At 43.5% G+C, this 17,679-nt stretch overlaps 1 protein-coding gene across 1 annotated transcript in view; it reads left to right on the top strand.

Moving 5' to 3' along the window:
* The first annotated feature begins 9,377 nt into the window (after positions 1-9,377).
* The window catches only part of wnt4 (wingless-type MMTV integration site family, member 4), a 37,824-nt gene continuing 29,522 nt past the window's right edge, over positions 9,378-17,679 (top strand). The window contains exon 1 of the mRNA XM_074671227.1: positions 9,378-10,088. Within this exon, the coding sequence (XP_074527328.1) occupies positions 10,012-10,088 (77 nt within the window). The 5' untranslated portion in view covers positions 9,378-10,011. The remainder of the gene's footprint in view (positions 10,089-17,679) is intronic.

Here is a 17,679-nt window from a genome sequence, read left to right as displayed (position 1 = left end):
ACAAGTAGCAAGAAAATCACTTCTCTCTGACAAATTCTTTATCCTCACTTGTTTTGAGTCCATGTTGCTTGATATTGCGACAACCCACCCAAAGGTTTCCCTGTGAGGCAAACAACAGTCCACAGATTGACTCATAAAATACAGAAAACACCTTAAACAATTAAAAAAGAGAGAAATGCCAAATCAAACAATTCAACATTAAATAAACAAACACAACCAAACTCTCTCCTGTAGAAGCAGCAGAGCAGCGGTCATTGTATTAAGCTCATTAAAGCTGAGGACCAGGTGAGGCCCTCATTATCAGTCAGTGCCTTCATCTGGAAACAAGCAGAGGGAAAGATACAGAAACATACAGCTGTAACATTTTAATTCTTCAATTGCAGGAGATTTTCAAACGACAGGTTAATATTTCTGGTTCCATGACACAGCGAGCAAAAGGAAGCAAAAGTTGCCACCATGGCACCATGAGAACAGTCAACCAGAACCAAGAGAGCTGGCTGGCTCTGGAGAGCCCGGCCTGGTGCAAGTGTTCCTTTCCCTCTTTTTGAGTCCACGTTATCAAGTTGCAAGGTACAGATCTAAGATATCTGTGATGTTACTGTCATTTAAAATGATTGCATACTGTAATACATTGCAATTGAGTATGACATATTTGTTGCTTGTGAGATATGTGCTCATTCGAAACACGGAATATGAAGCAATGCCATGGATTTGGTTAGGTGCCTTTAGGATCAGAGATCCTCACAGGTGCCTCACAGAGATCAGTGTTCTCATGGGGACAACAAGTATCACAAAATGTTAACTCAATTTCCTCATATTTATATTTATTCATTTATTTACTTACTTATTTTTTTATTTGTTTAGGAAAAAAAAGTAAGGAAATTTGCATGATATTTCTGTCAAAGTTGTGCAGAACATCTGTTAAAACTTGCTGCGTCTGTCTCCTTAGAATGACTGATAAAAATTAGAGCCAATCACAGACGTGGACTCAATAAATATTTCTGTCTCTATAAACCTGATTGATTTAAGTCTACAAAGGAGGAGAGGAAGAGCCTGGTCAGAGCTCGGGGTCGCACACTGTGTGAGTGTGTGTGTGTGTGTGTGTGCGTTACATTCACATGTGCTGGATTGTGTGTGTGTGTGTGTCGCCTGAGAGTAAATGTTAGAGTGGCGAGAAGCATTGGTGTTACCAAGGTGATGGCACAGGAGTGTAAAGCCAGGGGCAATATAAAACCTGTGTTTTCCCAGAATGCCTTTGTGCCGGGCGTGTGTGCCAGCTCCCGTTGCCATGGTGATGGGGATGGGGGGCTGTTAGGGTAACATGTCCTGACTCAGACCTTTTCTCTCATGACCCCCTTTCCCTGCGTCTCATACGTTTGTCCTGAACACACGGCGCTGGCTGCAGCGTCCCTGTCTCACTGCCTTTATCTGTCACACACACACACACACAAACACACACACTCACATGCCCAGTTTGTGTCAGTGAAAGTGTGTGTGTGGGCTGCCTTTGCAGTGTGTTGCAAGCCCAGATGTCTGGGGCTCCACTTGGGATAATGGTTTCTTTCACAAGCAGAGTGTGTGCATGTGTGTGAAGGAGAGACACCCAGAGTGTGAATGAGTGTGTGAGCTGGTGTCTACTTCAGCGGAGGCACATGCTCACAGCGATCACTTAGAGAAAATGAATGGGAGTTTGTTACCAAACACACACACACACACACACACACACACACACACACACACACACACACACACACACACACACACACACAGTGTGTGTTTTGTCCAAAGACTGGTTCTGATAAAGAGCAGCAGAGGATAAAGAAGGGAAGGCAGAGCTCAGCTCATTTGGCTAAAATTCAAAGTCGGTCTCGTTTTTAGGAAATATCAGACAAATGTCAGTTTGATGACAACACCTCAACTCCAGGAGGTTAAAGGTCAATTCTTGTGTTCAACCCCTTTTTTATAGTTAAGGTCAAAATCATTAGCCCCCCATATGAAATTTAAAGGTTTTTATTTGTTTTTAACAAAAATGTCCAAAGTGCTGTCAAACAAATCTAAGACTTTTTAGATTTAGCATTTCAAGCTTTTCTTGCTCTTATTTTGCTTACATTATTTTACAGAAACCATTGTCGTGCTTTTATCATGAGCTTTAACTCTGTAACGCTCACAGCCTGTAATCAATTCATCCAGTTCAAGCTGAGGGTTGTCCTCCACTTTACACACAGGGTAAAACTTCAGCTCAGGCTTTGAGCTGATTCTAGAGATAAGATCATTACCAAAACTTAAGACTAGAGAAAAAGAATTGATAATGCTTACAATGTCGTGATTCGGTTTTGAGTTTGTGCTTTTGTTAATTTTCCATGTTTGGGTTTCCTTATGTTTCTTTCTTCTTGAGTTTCTTTGTATCTATTCTTAGTTATTCTTGTTCTGTTTCTCTGTATTTCCTGTGCTGACCTTAGATATTCTTGTTGTGTGTTTTTCTTTGTGCTTTCTGTTCACTTTGTTGCTCCCTGTGTTTGGTTTAGTTCTCCTTGTGTTTCCCTCCTGTGTGATTCCCCCTCATGTGTTTTACCTATGTCCTGTTGAACACCTGAGTTTAGTTGCTCCCCTGCCTTTACATCCTAATTCAGGGGCTGCAGCCTACGAAGACTGTATTTGAAGACTGAGTACATCACAGTGGTGCGTTGAAGGCTGTCCTATTTCAAAGGCTCCTCCAAAATGTGGCCGATGCGGCCCACAAATCCGACTTCCTTTTCAGGTGCAGTGAAGAATGGATTCAGTGAATCCTTAATAGCCTCACATATCACAAGATTTATGCACATAAACGCTGAAGATGATGGACACGACCAAACTCCAGAAACTGTTTTATCCAGTTGTGAAGGATTCTTGGCAACAACTTTGTGGTTTTATTTCTAAAACATTGAAGATGATTTTGTTTTACTGGGACACTTCAGTGGGAATTGGGATACAGTCATGTTAGAATCGTCCACTTTTACCTGTGACATGATATCAGGAGTAAAGCTATAATACAAACAGTACATGTACATTTTCTCTAGGACTTACCAAATATCACAGTTTTTTTTGTTTTTTGTTTTTTTTTTGCTTGTCAGAGCCCCTGTGGTGAGAGTTTATTAGACTCTGGTCTGAACTACAGCCCAGAGCCAAGTACCCCATCAGGTCAGAGGGGACATGCCCGAGGACGAGCGAGAGGGGCAGTAGTTAGAGGCAGAGGAACAGAGCAAGAAAAGAAAGCCTCCATCTTTCTTTTCTTGCTCTGTTTAGCTGGAGGAGCGGCAACGGGCATTCGAGGTACAGGTAGCTTCTCCGCCATTCTGCTGCACTGCTCCTTCCTTCTCAGGTGGGCCACGCGCACTGAATCATGTGCACGCCAGTGAAATGTACGCGCAGGAGGCGGGCAGAACGGCGACGGGATTTGATTGGATTACAAACAAGGTGTCCCTGGAAGACGATTGGTTGGTGTTTTCCCTGTTTTACTCCTGCTGTAGATAGCGGAAATTTTCCGCTCTCATTTAAGAACACCTCATGTATTTCTTGCCATCGGTACATATAGATCATTTTAACCAGCTTAACAAAAAGTGTATCTAAATCAAACTATCAATTATAAATGCTGTACTGAGTTGAGTTGATCTGAGTGTGTTTTTGAATGGTTGTCTGCGGTAGCCTGGTATAGGCTGGGGATCTGTTCAAGGTACATCCTGCCAGCTAGGAAACAGGACATGTGACCATAAACAGAAAAGCAGTAAAGATAATGGATGATTTTTTTATTGTTATTATTTGTGAGACCTTTTGAAATAATTCAAACTAAAAAATAATCATTACTCAATTTTAGTTCTGAAAAATGCAGGTACAAGTCATTCAAAAAAAATGAATGAGTATGGTTTTTCTTTTCTTTCTTGAATGTTTGCTTTACATGTCTCGTGTTGGATTCTTCGGGTTTTACTCAGAGCTCTTGTCGAGGGATTGACTTTCTAACTTCACCACCATGAGATGGTTAGATAACTGTATAATTTCAGTAATGAGTATCTCAAGAACTGTTGATGTCCTGCTCATCATGACCAAGCTGCTTTACTCACTTCCTCCCTCTGTTGGCCAATCAGCTGCAGAGCTGATGCAGGTGACCTCCTGGACCTGACCTGGATTCTGTCAACCAACTCTTGATTTTATTTTACCACTTTTACCGCTGAAGCCACCTCAGCAGCAGAGCACTCACTGGATCCTGTGATACTCACTCTGCATGGTGGGTTTCACCCTCCCTGAGCCCGGTGCAGGTGCAATCCCTCTCAGCGTGGAGCAGAAACGGCTCAGTGGGAGCAGAGGTTTGGAAGAAGCAGTCCGACCAGAATGTAGGTCAGCAGGTTCCCACAGCGGCTCTGCTCTGCTGTCCAGGAGCCTCCACTCTGTGGCTTTTTCTGAGGAACCAAAACACTTTCCTCTAAGATGAGGAGTCACTTCATGTCACTGACTGTTTTCATTGTTTTATGATTCTCTGGTTTTGGGCTCATAATCCACTTTCCTCCAGCGCTCTGCTCCTTCAGTTTGGCTGCTGCAGAGATCTCTCTGCAGGGATCAGTGCACATTTATCTTATCTTTAAGTATCCAAAATCAGACAGATGACTTGGCTTACTTACTGATACAGACAGTTTGTCAGTGTCTGTGTGTGTGTGTCAGTGTGTGAGTGTGTGTGTGAGTGCGTCTGGCAGCCAGGAGCCACACCGCACACAGCTGGTGTTGCAGCTGCAGCTTCTCGTCCCAGCATCGTGTATTCTTAGCTCCCTAAAACCCAACAAGTGAAATGAGATTAGACTACACAGACACACACACAGGACCAAAACCTCAACCACCAACACCACACACACATAAACACACACACTGAGACTGGAGACTGAGCTTGAGCAGAGAGGAGCGCTTGCTGCCGAGGGCTTCAGTCTGTGTTTCTTCACACATTTGCAGGTTGTGACCAAAACCAGCTGTCTTTAGTTCAAACAGCTGCATGGAACTTTCTTCTTACGTTGACCTCATGCTTAGAGGCTGGAAAACCATCTTGGTGAGCACTTACACTATAATATGTCATATTATCTGCACTGGTTTGATGCTGCACTTCAGAGAAGCTAAATGATATGGATTAAGTGATAGTATCACTTTTCCTTCTTTCGATTATTTTATTCAGACTGTCTGTAAAAAAATATTACAACTAACTTCAGTCCCGTAGAAACGACCAGGATTTAAGATGAAGTTAAAGGCTGAAGATTGCTGACTGAAGACCAATTTATCCTCCCTTTCATATGCCCTTTTCATATGATGTTAGCGTCACTACTCACATCCTTCCATGTGTCCTTTACGTTTGCATTGCTGCTAACCCATACATCATTGCATCGATGCATTCTGTTGCTAGGCGCTGCCCAAGTAGCTGCCTGTTGCAGCAGCTCTCTCGTCTTTGTCCGTTTCTTGACATTTTTTTTGTCTCTTTTTCGTAATCTTTGTATTTGGAGTGGATCATCACTTTGTATGGTTCATTGTTGGTCACGGACACCAAACTTTTTGTGGCTTCAGTGATATTTTTACTACTTTTCTCCCGTGTTTGTCTGGAGATCCTACATGTAACCATGGCTGCATTGTTTACATGCGAAATTAGCTGTTAGCAGCCTGTAGCATGTCAATGCTAACTAGTGTAGGGCTTGATTATTTCCCTCGAGCTGAGGAGGAGGAGGTGAGGACGACGTGCTGGTTCTTGGATGTGAGCTGGGAGGTGACGACGTGGACCTGTCCTTCCATCCATTGTTGTTGGGAACGTGGGATCTAGCTCCGGGGGATGGACGAGCTAGCTGTGCTAACCCAGCGGCATCATGCTGTTCACGGACGTGGCTGACACAGCTGACATCGGACGCCGGCGCCACATTGGAGGAGCTTCACCTGCTGTGAGCAGACAGGATCCAGGAGACAGAGACTGAACGGACTGCTGGGGAGGCTCAGTCCTGGACCCTGTGGAGGTGGAGGCTGGCTGGGCTGGAGAGTGGTGGACGAGTGGTGGACAGGCTGTCATCATCTAATTTCTAATGGACCTTTTTGCACTTTCTATACTCTTTCTTACTTTTGTTTTCTTAACCGTGCGGTGACTCCTGAATTTCCCCTCGGGGATAAATAAAGTATTTTCTATTCTATTCTATCAAAACCAAACATAGCGACTGTGGAGGAGACATTGCTAATGTACTGCTTTCATATAAGACAGAAGCAGGGGCAGCGTTGTATGAGGTGGTGGTTGGTGAGGCTATGAGATACATTGCGGAAGTTTCGCCATTGTTATTTCTTCTTCATGTCTGACTAAAGCTACGCATCTGATAATAACAGCAACACTGCCCCCACTGTTTCCAGTGGTACTGCTCTGTTAGATCCGCCTCATTAAGCTTTATGGAAATGTGCAGGAATACAGGCAAAATGATGTAACCAGATCCATTTGTTACATTGAGGATAAATAAACCATAATAAAGTGTCTCATTCCTCCACTGCTTTCCTTCTTTCTCTTCATCCATAACATTTGTTTCCAGGTTATTGTTTATCAGCTGCCTGATTTAGCCACAGTTCACAGTCAATTCATCATTTTTCATACATTTTTCCATTTTTCCCCAGTTTTTCAACTTCAACGCCTCAATAAATTATTCCTTCTTACTTACTTTATAGAGATATAACCGCTCCATTATGTCCTGGGTCTACCATGGGGTCTTCTCCTAGCTGGACATGCCCAAAACACACTCCACACTCCGGGGAGGTGTCTGGGGGGCAACCTTTCATCACCTTTCAAGATGCCTCAAACCACATCATCTGGCTCCTCTTGGTACAGAGAAGCAGAGACCCAGACACCCTGCAGAGAAGGCTCGTTTCCGAAGCTTGTATTTGTGGCCATAGGTAAGGGTCAGAACGTAGATTGATCGGTAAGTTAAGAGCCTTGCCTTCTGGCTCAAGTCTCACCACAACAGATCAGTATATTATCAGCATCGCTCCATTTTCCCCTCACTCGTGAACAAGACCCCAAGATACTTATACTCCTCTGCTTGTCTCTCAGCCTGGACTAGCCTCAGACTGAAGAAAGCTGATCTCCATCCTGGGTGCTTTGCACGTAAACCGCCCCAGTGTGAGCTGGAGGTCAGTGTTTGATGAGGCCAATAGGACTACATCATCTGCAGAGATGGGATCCTAGGATCCAGTGGTGGACTGGGACTGGAAAACAGCCCTGGACTTTGACTCAGCCCAGCCCACAACAATGGGACACACACACACGCACACACACACACACACACACACACACACACACACACACACACACACACACACACACACACACACCAGGATTGGCGCCCATTATGGTGTCTACTTTCCCATCTCCACTTGCACACAACACGTTTTAGTAGGAAGTAAGCTTGCACCTCAGTGTGTACCAGCGCATTGCTGCCACCCCTGGAACAGCAGTAGGCCTTTATTGTAAAGCAAGAGAGAGAAAAAACCACGACGGTGGCGCAGCGGCCGATCGGCAGCACTAGCCGACCGGCTAGTTGCACCAGCCGTCGCCTGCCAAACGGCCGCTGCCACCAGTGGCCTGGCAGCACTGGCTGTCGGCGAACCGGCAACACCAGCCAATCTGGTATTCTCCAGAATGTCCAGATGACCAATCCGCCCCTGCTAGGATTCCTGAACTTGATTGTCCCTGCCACTTGGTGGCGCTTAGCTAATGGTTTTTCTCTCTTTCTTTATGTGCTTTTGTTCCTTTGTGCTTCTGCAACACCTACAAATCATTATTGACACAATCAGTACGTTTACATGCAACATCAGGAATCGTACTATGAGCTAAATTAGTCTGAGATCTGACAATTAAGACATACGCAAACAGCTTAGTCGAGCTAAAATTGGACTTAGAATAGCCCGATTGACACACCTAGATAATGTGATTGCTATCAGACTATGGTTGGATTCAGCCAGAAGAGGAAGTAAATGACCATGATTGAAAGGGTCGCTGCGCTCATATAGTCAATGGCTTCAACACATCAAACACCATGTCATAAACTTACATAAAAACACGGAGAGCTACAGCTGCATCCATTTCAGCCATGGTCATAAGAACATTGCGTCCTCTCCGGTCGACCCCAAGCATCACCCATTGAAGCATAGTCAGACATTCTCAGCCAGAAGTCCAATTCTCTTATACACGGACAAGTCTAGACCCCCAAGGGCCCTCCATGATCGAGCTATGACCTTAGTCTGACTGCAGTGTGCTTGTAAAAGTACTGACTGACAGCTCAGTAAACAAATGTGTTTTGCTCTTTTAAAGACATTTCTGCACCTAGTTTAGAGAAAGTGTAGCTCTTAAGTTGATTTTACAACATTTTCATATCAGTGCCTTGAGGCTAGTAAGTTTGTATTGTCTGAAATAAAAGAAAGGAAAAAAAGGAATTTTGTCAGCACTCTGTGTGTTTGGTGGAATCTCTGCATGTTAATAGAATTTCTTTAACTTGAAAAATTGAGCATCTCAGGAAACAAAAGGATAATTGTTACTTTGTCTTGATGGTATCCCAGAGTTTATCTCTATCTACATTTTCAGGCTTCAGGCTTTTACTGAATGAGCACTCAAACCTCCTCAAAGTGATGTCTCTTAAAGCTGTGAGATGTTAAGAAAGGATACCCCACATGTTTGTACATCTTTTTATAGTCCTCACCTTTCCACATAATTCAGTCTGACATCTTGGGTAAATTTGGAAACTTTGGGATTCTCACTGGAGTTAAAAATAATCCTGAGGGGTGGGGGAAAAAGTCATTTGTAGTGATGGACTGTGGCAAAATGAAGTGTTTTTCTTCCTATTTAAACTGTTATTGTTATGTAAATATAATATCATTTTTCAGTGTTCAGTGCAATTTTTTTCGCCAGGATCAGGTGAGTCACCAGAGTCCTCCCTCCGTGGTTTAACACGAGGCCAGTGCGGCTGTTTCACCTTATTACCCTCCTACAACTTCTTCATCAATCAATACTGTGAAGCGGACATTTGTCATATTATTGGGATTTGCTGGTTTCAAATGCAGACGTTTTGCAGCCAAGCTTTAAATAGCCTGTTGACCGCAGAATATTTGGTTGAGTGTGTGACAGGCAGAGTGAGGTGCTGCCAAGAAGTGTGTGTGCGGTTTGAGGGGAGTCAATGTGTGTCAGTGAAAGAGAGCGTGTTTATGTGTGTGTTGGGAGAGGAGTGGAGGGTGGCTGGGGAGAGCATTAGTGAATGGCTGTGCTATTGCATCCTCCCAGGAGTCCTCTAAAACACACACATTGTCCTGTCCCTACACACACGCACACACCACCTTCGCAGCGCGTTGAACCCGCCTCCTCCATCCCCCCAAAAAACTCCCATCTCGCTGCCATACCTCTATATCCTCGCACCGCCCCTCCACTAAAGTCAGCGCACACATCTCCACTCAGCCAGACGCACCGAGAGACGGTGGTGTGAGAGGACTCGTGCGTATTTGCGCTCAGCGCGTGTACATGTGTGTGGGAAGAGACGGAGAGCCCGCCGCGCGCTTACAGGAGAACCTCACGAGCGCGACCTCAAGATCAGCCCTCAGAGAGCAGGAACATCGTTCAGTGGGTTTTCACTTGACTGCTCCACGCGCTCTCTCTGCTGGCTCCAACGCGCTGCGCAGAAAGGAAAGCAAACACGTTGATTAAAAAGAAGAAGGGGCTGATTCAGTCCAAGCGGCTCCAGAGTTTTGATCGTATTTTTAGCATCCCTCTCAGGCGCTCTTTGCCTGTCCCTATCCTGAGAGCGGAGTGGCAGGACCGGGCGGACGGACCGTGAGACTGCGCGTCTCCGCCGGTGGATGATCCACTGGATGCGGGACGATGGATTAAGAGACTCCCCCCTTCTTCTTCTGCTGCTGCTGCTTCACTGTCACCGCTGACCCTGTGTCCACTTCGGGATTATTTCAGCTCTCACCGACCTCTCCTCCTTCCCTCTCGAGATGACCGAGGAATATGTTTTGCGGTGCGTCCTGATGCTCTGCTGCGCGCTACTCTCGGCCAACGCGAGTAACTGGTTGTAAGTTGGACTTCACGTTAAAATCACGATTTCAGAAAGTTTTCCTCATCTTTTCTTCTTCATTACCTCTGCTTTCATCATCCTCTTGATTCATCTTCTTCTCCTACATCTGCGCATCCACTCACCGTCTGTCCTCTTTCTGCAGCTCAGTGGCTGCTCAGGTTAATTGTTAACCATCACACACACACACTCACACACACACACACACACGCAGTCTCTCCCTAAGACTTAATAATTCACTAATACCGCCACATCCCCCCAGAGGAGATTCTCTCAACAAAAGTTACCCATGATGTCTGCTGGAAAGATGCAGGGTGCTGTGCACTTTACATCCCAGAACAAGTTTTTTACATCCAGCCAACAAATTCTAAGAGAGGAGAAGATTCAAAATTGGTACCAGATGCAACTTTTCCTTAGTAAACACCAGCTCCTTTATTAAGACCACTTTTTTTCATACTAAGTGCAGCATGTGATGATTGGATGGTTTGCATCAAGAAAACATTCATTCTCACAGGTTGAGTGAAAATCAGACACAGGAGGGGCAGAACAGCCAGATTATGAAAAAGGATGAACTATGACTTTACAATCACATCCCAAATTTGATGGCCGCAGAGAGTCACCAAACCTGACACACAGAGAAAAAAGTGATGTTATAGCACATTTAAAAGAAAGTTCAACAAGGTCAACTTCATTTCTCATTATTTATGTTCGTAGCCGGAGAGAGATGTGTAAGTTTGCAGTCAGACTACAGCGGCTCAAAATCCCAGCTGAGAGAAACACACAGAGTGACTGTGTAGCAGAGCAGCACAGTGCCACCTCTTCCTGGGGCCGGTCGGTTGGGTCGCATGTGTGTGCCTGCTCTCCCGGCAGCCTGTGGGAGGTGGTTAGGTGGGTTTCTGCATTCCTCCGCAGGCTCCGCTCCATTTTCTGCTGCCATTCATCCCTCATAGCTTCAGCAAATTTACAAGCAGTGCTCATCATTTGAGGAGGGTTTTCCCTGCTTTCTTCCAGAGAACGGAGGCTTGTGTGGAATGCATTTCACCTTCACACTCTTCTTCATTACGCCTCTTACTTAATTTTCCAGAGCTGCATAAATAGTGTCAGCTGTTTACTTTCCTTGCATTAATACCCGTGTTAAACATATAATAACACACCTACAGCCTCGTGTGTTTATGTTTACAGACAGCTGCAGACGGCCTAACTGATAAAGTTGACACATTCATAAGAATAAATCAAATCCCAGCCTTGCCAAACAGCACTGCCTACCTTGAACTCTGTCACTGAGTGCAGGGTAATTGTGCTGTTTGGGGCTGAAGGCGTGGTGACAGCAGTACAGAGCAGACATGTACAGGCAGGCTGCCGAGCTGCCAGTCTGTTCCACGGGGTTTCACTGTTAGGAAAAATCTGTGTCGGGCTGTATGGACTGTATTTCAACATGTCAACAAATCCTTGAGTTGCAGTTTCACCTCCACTCAGTAGCATGTGCACTGAGGGTCAGAGGATGGAAAACAATTACAAGAAACAGCTTTGATCCTTGTGCGTAAGACTCTCAATGAGACTGCATCTTTACCTAACCATCATTTTAACCGTTAAAGGCAACTATTTATCATAACTAAGGGAAGAAAAAAAAACATGATACTCTTTATTCACTTCTCTTATTAAACATGCAAAGGAGACACAGTTTAAAATATACACACACAGACGCACATGCAGTGCATCAAGGGAAAGATGTCAGAGTGTTGAGACTGCTCTTGAACAATGGTTCCAAGTAGTTAGATGTCTTGCTCAAGGGCATATTAGTAGTGTCCAGGAGGTGAACTGGAACCAGCAACCTCCACATTTTTGTCCATACTTGGACTTTGACCAGCCACCCTGGTGGTCTGTGTTGCAAAAGTTTTCTTTTCCTATTGATGTGATGTGTTTGACCTCACAGCTAGCTAAGATTTACATATTTCTTTTCTTTCTTTTTTTTTTTTTTTTTTGGACGTTAGAAGAAAAAATAAGTTTGTGTTTTCAAATACGTGCTTCCTAAGTAAAAGTATGATAAGTTGGGACAGAAGGGAAACGTTAATGAACTACATGTATTTATTGCCCCTTCAAAAGTCAGTGCCCCAGTTTTGTCACCCCAAGTTAAAAAAAGGAAGAAGAAGAAACTACCTCTGCTATCTAACTGTCCACCTCTTTGTTTCATCCTTCATCTTCCTGCATTGCATATCAGGCCCATGGTTCCCAAAGTGGGGGTCAGTACCCCTGAAGGGGATTGCAAAACATTGGTAGGAGGGTGGTGAAACGCCTTCTAAAATCCCAAACTTTTTCCCGTTGCATATTTTATCCATTTTTACAATCTATAGACAAAAGTAGAGGTTAAATTTTCTACAAAACCATGCAAACAGAAAATCTCAATCTGGTTTTATTTGCTTCAGACTCCTGAAGTGACTAAATCAGAATGGCGATGGTTTTAGTTGACTTCAGAAAATCCTGAACTATGAGCACATAGACCAAATCATTTCCCTTTGACTTGCTTAATTAAGCATCATGGGCCTTTTTCCTCCATTTCTACCTGTTCTTTGATTGGCCTACTTTTGTATTCCTTCAGCAGGGACTTGCTAGTCTCCAGTATCGCTACTTAGGGGGCCACAGACTCAAAAGTATGGGAGTGCTTGTATTGGACCTTTATGATAATTTTACACACAGACCTCACAACAAGCAGCGTTACAGTGAATATTAGCTACAGTCTTAAACAGTCCCTCACAGATCAGTGCTCCTGCACAGCACTCAGATCAGCACTAGGCCAGTGTAAAGACAAGATGGAGTTTGTTTTTTGTTGTCAGCTATTATTTCTTCCATTTAAAAAGAGAATTGAAAAAGACAGATCTTGTGTTTGCAGTTTTGAACTGAGGGTCACATTTATTGGCCCGTTTTCCAAAAGTAGGACCAGGTTCATCCAGCTTTCTGCAGAAAAACTGAAACTCTTCAGTTAGTGCATCCAAGATGACTTTCTGACAGTTCAGTGTTTTTGTGCTGTTCAGATCATCAGGGGAACATGCAAACATGATGAATAACACTTATTCTAGGTTTGACACCCTCAGACATCTGGGCTCCTAACACTGAGAGATGTGAAGCCGCCTGAATGAGCCAATTACTCCTGAAACTTTAAATCGTAGTCGATGTAGCGAGCAGTTGCAACCAGAGGACAAGAAACAAATCAAGCCAAATGGAAGAAATGAAAAATGAGAGAACTCCAATGGAGTCCATTTGGTCTAAATGGGCTCTCCACTATTACAGTTTTGCACTTACAAGCTACTGGAAAGCAAGATGACAGAATGAACTGGCAAATTTTAACAGCTGAGCCTGTCGTACACTCACTTACGCTCACTTGTCTTCAAAAATCTTAAAGGATCTTTAGAGTAACCCTTTCCTATCTGGTCATCAGCCCCCTCTTTAACCCTCCTCCGCAGATCTTTGTGCAGACATATTTCTGCTGCTCATTTAAAGTCTTTAAACCAGGTAGAGATAACCCTGATGGCACCACCATGGCATCATCACAGTTTATTTTCCTGACTTGACCAAGGTCAGAGCCACAGGAAGCATTACGTAACAGGTTTATTAGCTGTGAAGTCCTCCTTCTGTCTTGTATTCTTGTATTTTACTGAGTGTTGATGATAACGCTATGAATGGACTTCATATCAACACCTCATGTTTGTTCAATCTGAAAAATACTATGTGCCTAAAAAGCTTTAAACCAAACTAAACTTCACGATGAGAACCTTATAAGTTGAAGTCCTCTCTTATGTTTGCACAGAATTGACTAATTGTGCCAAAAATTCACTGGCTCCAGCTTCTCATATTTTATTATTTTTCTTTCCTTTGTAATCTAAACACCTTCAGGCTTTTGGACTGCCGTACTTGTAGAATAAGCTATTTCAACATGTCACACTGACCTTTTGGAAATCATGACAGGCAGGGTCTATTTTCTGACATTTTATGGAAACATTTCTTAATTTATTAGTTTTAAAAATACTCTGAAGATTTGAACGGACCTGTTCGTTGTAGATGTGTAAATTAACAGTGCTGAAACAGCACGACAGAGTGTTATTGTTCCCCGTATGAAACAGTGTTTGGAGCGTGCTTTCACTGACTGTGATTCAGCTCAAATACGTCTCAGCCGTTCTTACGTCACCTGAAACCACAGCCTGAACCGGACTGTTTGTTTACCTCACCTGCAGCTCTGCCTGTGCCTGTCACCTTTCAGCCAGGATGTGATGGCTCTGCCAAATCTCTGCGGCTGCTGAGTCATGTTTGGTGTCCTGCTGTGGAAAAGGATTTGCATATTACTTTTCATTAGTTTGTCAGTCATCGCCCCTCCTCCTCGTCCTCCTCCTCCTCCTCTTCCTTGTCTGACTTTTCCTGCTGCACCTGCACGCTGCTCGAGGTCTGCCTCTGAGTGTGTTGATGTGTCTGTGTGTGGGAATTTTTTGATTAAGCGTGTATGTTGACATCTTTTTCTAACAGTGACGCTCTTTGGGTATTTATCACACTGATTGCAGATGACTGGCCATCACCTCGCTGCACCAAACACCTCTGACTTTCACACAGACACACAAATGCACAGACACTGGATTTTCATCTTTAAAGTTACTATTGCATTGAAAAAGACTGAACGGGAATAGTATGCAGCTCTACTCTGGGTGGAAGCAGATGATAAACAAAGGAAATGGAAGTTTTTAAGTCTGGCTGATCAAGCAACTGAGTTTAAAATGCTACCAAGCTGCATCACATGATGCCACAAACTGTTTGTGCTTGTTTACATCCATGTAGTATATTGCAGGAAAAGCATAATCTCTAGTCTAATCTAGTCTTCACACAAATTGACACCAATTGATACCAAACAAGGTCAAGGGGAGGTCACAGGCAGAAGTCAAGGTCACTTTTCTTACCGTCGTTATACCATCACCCCTAGAGGTCACTGTCTTTGTAAAACTGAAATCATAGAAATGAGCAGCCCAAATAACAAGCTGCTAACACTAAATGCTGTTACTTATGGAGTAAATGATGTGAATTAGTAGCGACAAGGCGAGCATCACATTCCTGCAAATACTAAACTCAAGCAAGCCATTGATCCAGATGAACGTACGAGAGGAAGAAAAAGATTGCTGCTGGGTAACCAGGTCCCAGTGACTACAGCTTCTCCTGACACATGGTGCGTTCCTCTGACATGGGAACTGGGAAGTGGGGCGTAGGAATGATGTCATCTTCGAGTGCATATACATCAAACAATACTATGGGTACAGTCGGGATGGGCAATAATTTTCAAATATTTGAATAGTCTTTAACAAAAAAGGCTGTGTGATGATCCTTTTGTCCTGTCTGCGGCAGATCGCAGTTTTATGCCGGATTCTGGAACTTTTTTTCTGGAACAATTTCACAAAAAAAACAGGTTGAGCAGGACAGAAAGTTGTGCATGGAAAGCATCTAAAACACCCAGTGACTTTCAAAATAAAACAAATCATGTCCAAATTGTCCCAACTACCTCTGACTGCAGCCTGCAGAATGAGGCGTGCCTCGACGTGGGCGGGGTTAAACGCGTCAGCCTCACTTCGACGTATCTCAATGTGGGCGGGGTTAAACCCTCCAAACCATACATAAACCATGTTAGCGGTTCCACAGAGAGGAGGAAGAAGACGTCGACAAACAATATCTTGGTGGAACTTGGGTTTAAATATAGGATCTATTTAATATTGTTATATAATTTTACATAATAATACCAGTAAAGCATTAATTAATAAATGACAGGTACATTTGATTTGAACTTAATTTCCAAGAGATAACTAATGCTACGCTCAGCAGTTTTGTTCAGTCTGCCTTTATTGTTCCCTTAGTTATATATAGGGGAGGATTTTGTTTAAACAAAAAAAACAAAAAACACAAACCAAGAGTGTACATATCCTAAAATCAAAATAACTAATCTCGCAAGTTATAGAAAATATACATGGCGAGCCTGAATTTAATCATCTCAGGATAAACTCCTGAATCCTGTAGGTGGCAGTATTGTGCATGGAAACTTGTAAGATGTGAAGAAGACAGCAAGCCTCACAGTGGGTAGAGCCGGGTAGAGCGCAACGCGTTTAACCCGCCCACGTTGAGGCATGCAGACGCGTTTAACCCCACCCACGTTGAGGCACGCCTCGTTCTGCAGGCTGCAGTCAGGGGCTTCTCAATTGTCCAGATTGTAATTATCTTGACCACGGCAAAAAAGTGACATATTGAACAGAGCTGGACCAGGAGGCAACAGGTTGGAGGATTGACAGACAACACAAAAACGAAGAGATGTTCAAATATGGATTGGGAAGTGCAAGAACTCATTTGAAAAAATGAGTGAAAATGAGGTGCAGCGCAAACCAGCAAGGTTAAACTGGAGTATTATGAGTCGTCAACAACTATGAACAGCCATGTGAGGGCGAGGCATGCAGTGGAAAGTGCGGCGCTATCTGCAGACCAACAGTCACTGTTCAGCTTTGTCACCCAAAGAAGTAAGTTTGACAACCAACGTGCAGAACATAACTTGGGGAATCTTCAAATAATCTTCAAATAATCTTCAAACTATTATGAGCGAATATCAAATAGCACTTTTCCTTGAAATGCCCATCCCCAGTATATGTCTGATTTAACACTCATCACAAATGCTAAAAGAAACAGAATATAATGGGAGCTTTATTTCTGTTTTCACCCGGGTAACCGTCTTTGACTGTAAACTCAGGGTCAGTGTGGGTTTGCCGACTTTCCAGTAGGAAGTTCTGACCACAGGGGGCATTCAAATTGAAATTTCCCACCCGTAACTTGTAACTTCAGACTTCCAAGCACAAATGGAAGACACCAATAGTCTCTATTATTAGCTTAGCTGTGTCACCTGACTTAATAACTGGCTAATAAAAATGATTGCATAACTTAGTTGTCGTTAACTAGTTGCATTTATTTGTAACAGGCATATTCCTCTGAGACTATCTGACAAAAAAAAAGCCTCAGCTGAGTTGTGAGGCTGAGCTAACTTCAGGACAAAAGCTGGTGTAGGCACGTTTTCTCCAAGCAGTTCATCTCAGTACAGCATGACATTTCCGCTGACTAATTCCAGGACAGATCCCCAAATAACTGAACCGCACTGTCCCACTTTTTGAGACCCTTCCATTAGGGTGCTAGACTAAACTGATACAGGAACAGGCCTTACCAATCTGACCTGTAACAAACCGTACTGATCCAAACCAGACTGCTTGGTGGAAACAAGGCTTTAGATGCCATGACAGGAAATGATGTCAGGAGTGCCATATAGTCTGGTTTAAAGTGCAGTGTGGTACTTGAGTGTAAAATAAGAAGTGATAGTAGAACAATTCAACCCTTCACAAAAAAGGAAAATCAAAAAATCAAAAAAACAAAAAAATAAATCAAACAACCAAACAGACTTCTTACAAAAACATTAATTGTTTATGCTTGTTTTTAAACACCAGCTCTTCAGGTTTTGAGTTTGGATGACAGGATTTTTAACCCCCTTTTACCCAGAAACAACAGGAAAATAACCTCAACATTGAGACATATAAGA

Source organism: Halichoeres trimaculatus, unplaced genomic scaffold (genome assembly GCF_033239565.1).
Source record: "Halichoeres trimaculatus isolate MK-OKI-2021-1 unplaced genomic scaffold, fHalTri1.1 fHalTri1_scaffold_1, whole genome shotgun sequence".
NCBI classification, from domain to species: domain Eukaryota; kingdom Metazoa; phylum Chordata; class Actinopteri; order Labriformes; family Labridae; genus Halichoeres; species Halichoeres trimaculatus.
The sequence above is the reverse complement of the archived record's forward strand: the minus strand, read 5'-3'. Positions and strand labels throughout refer to the sequence as shown.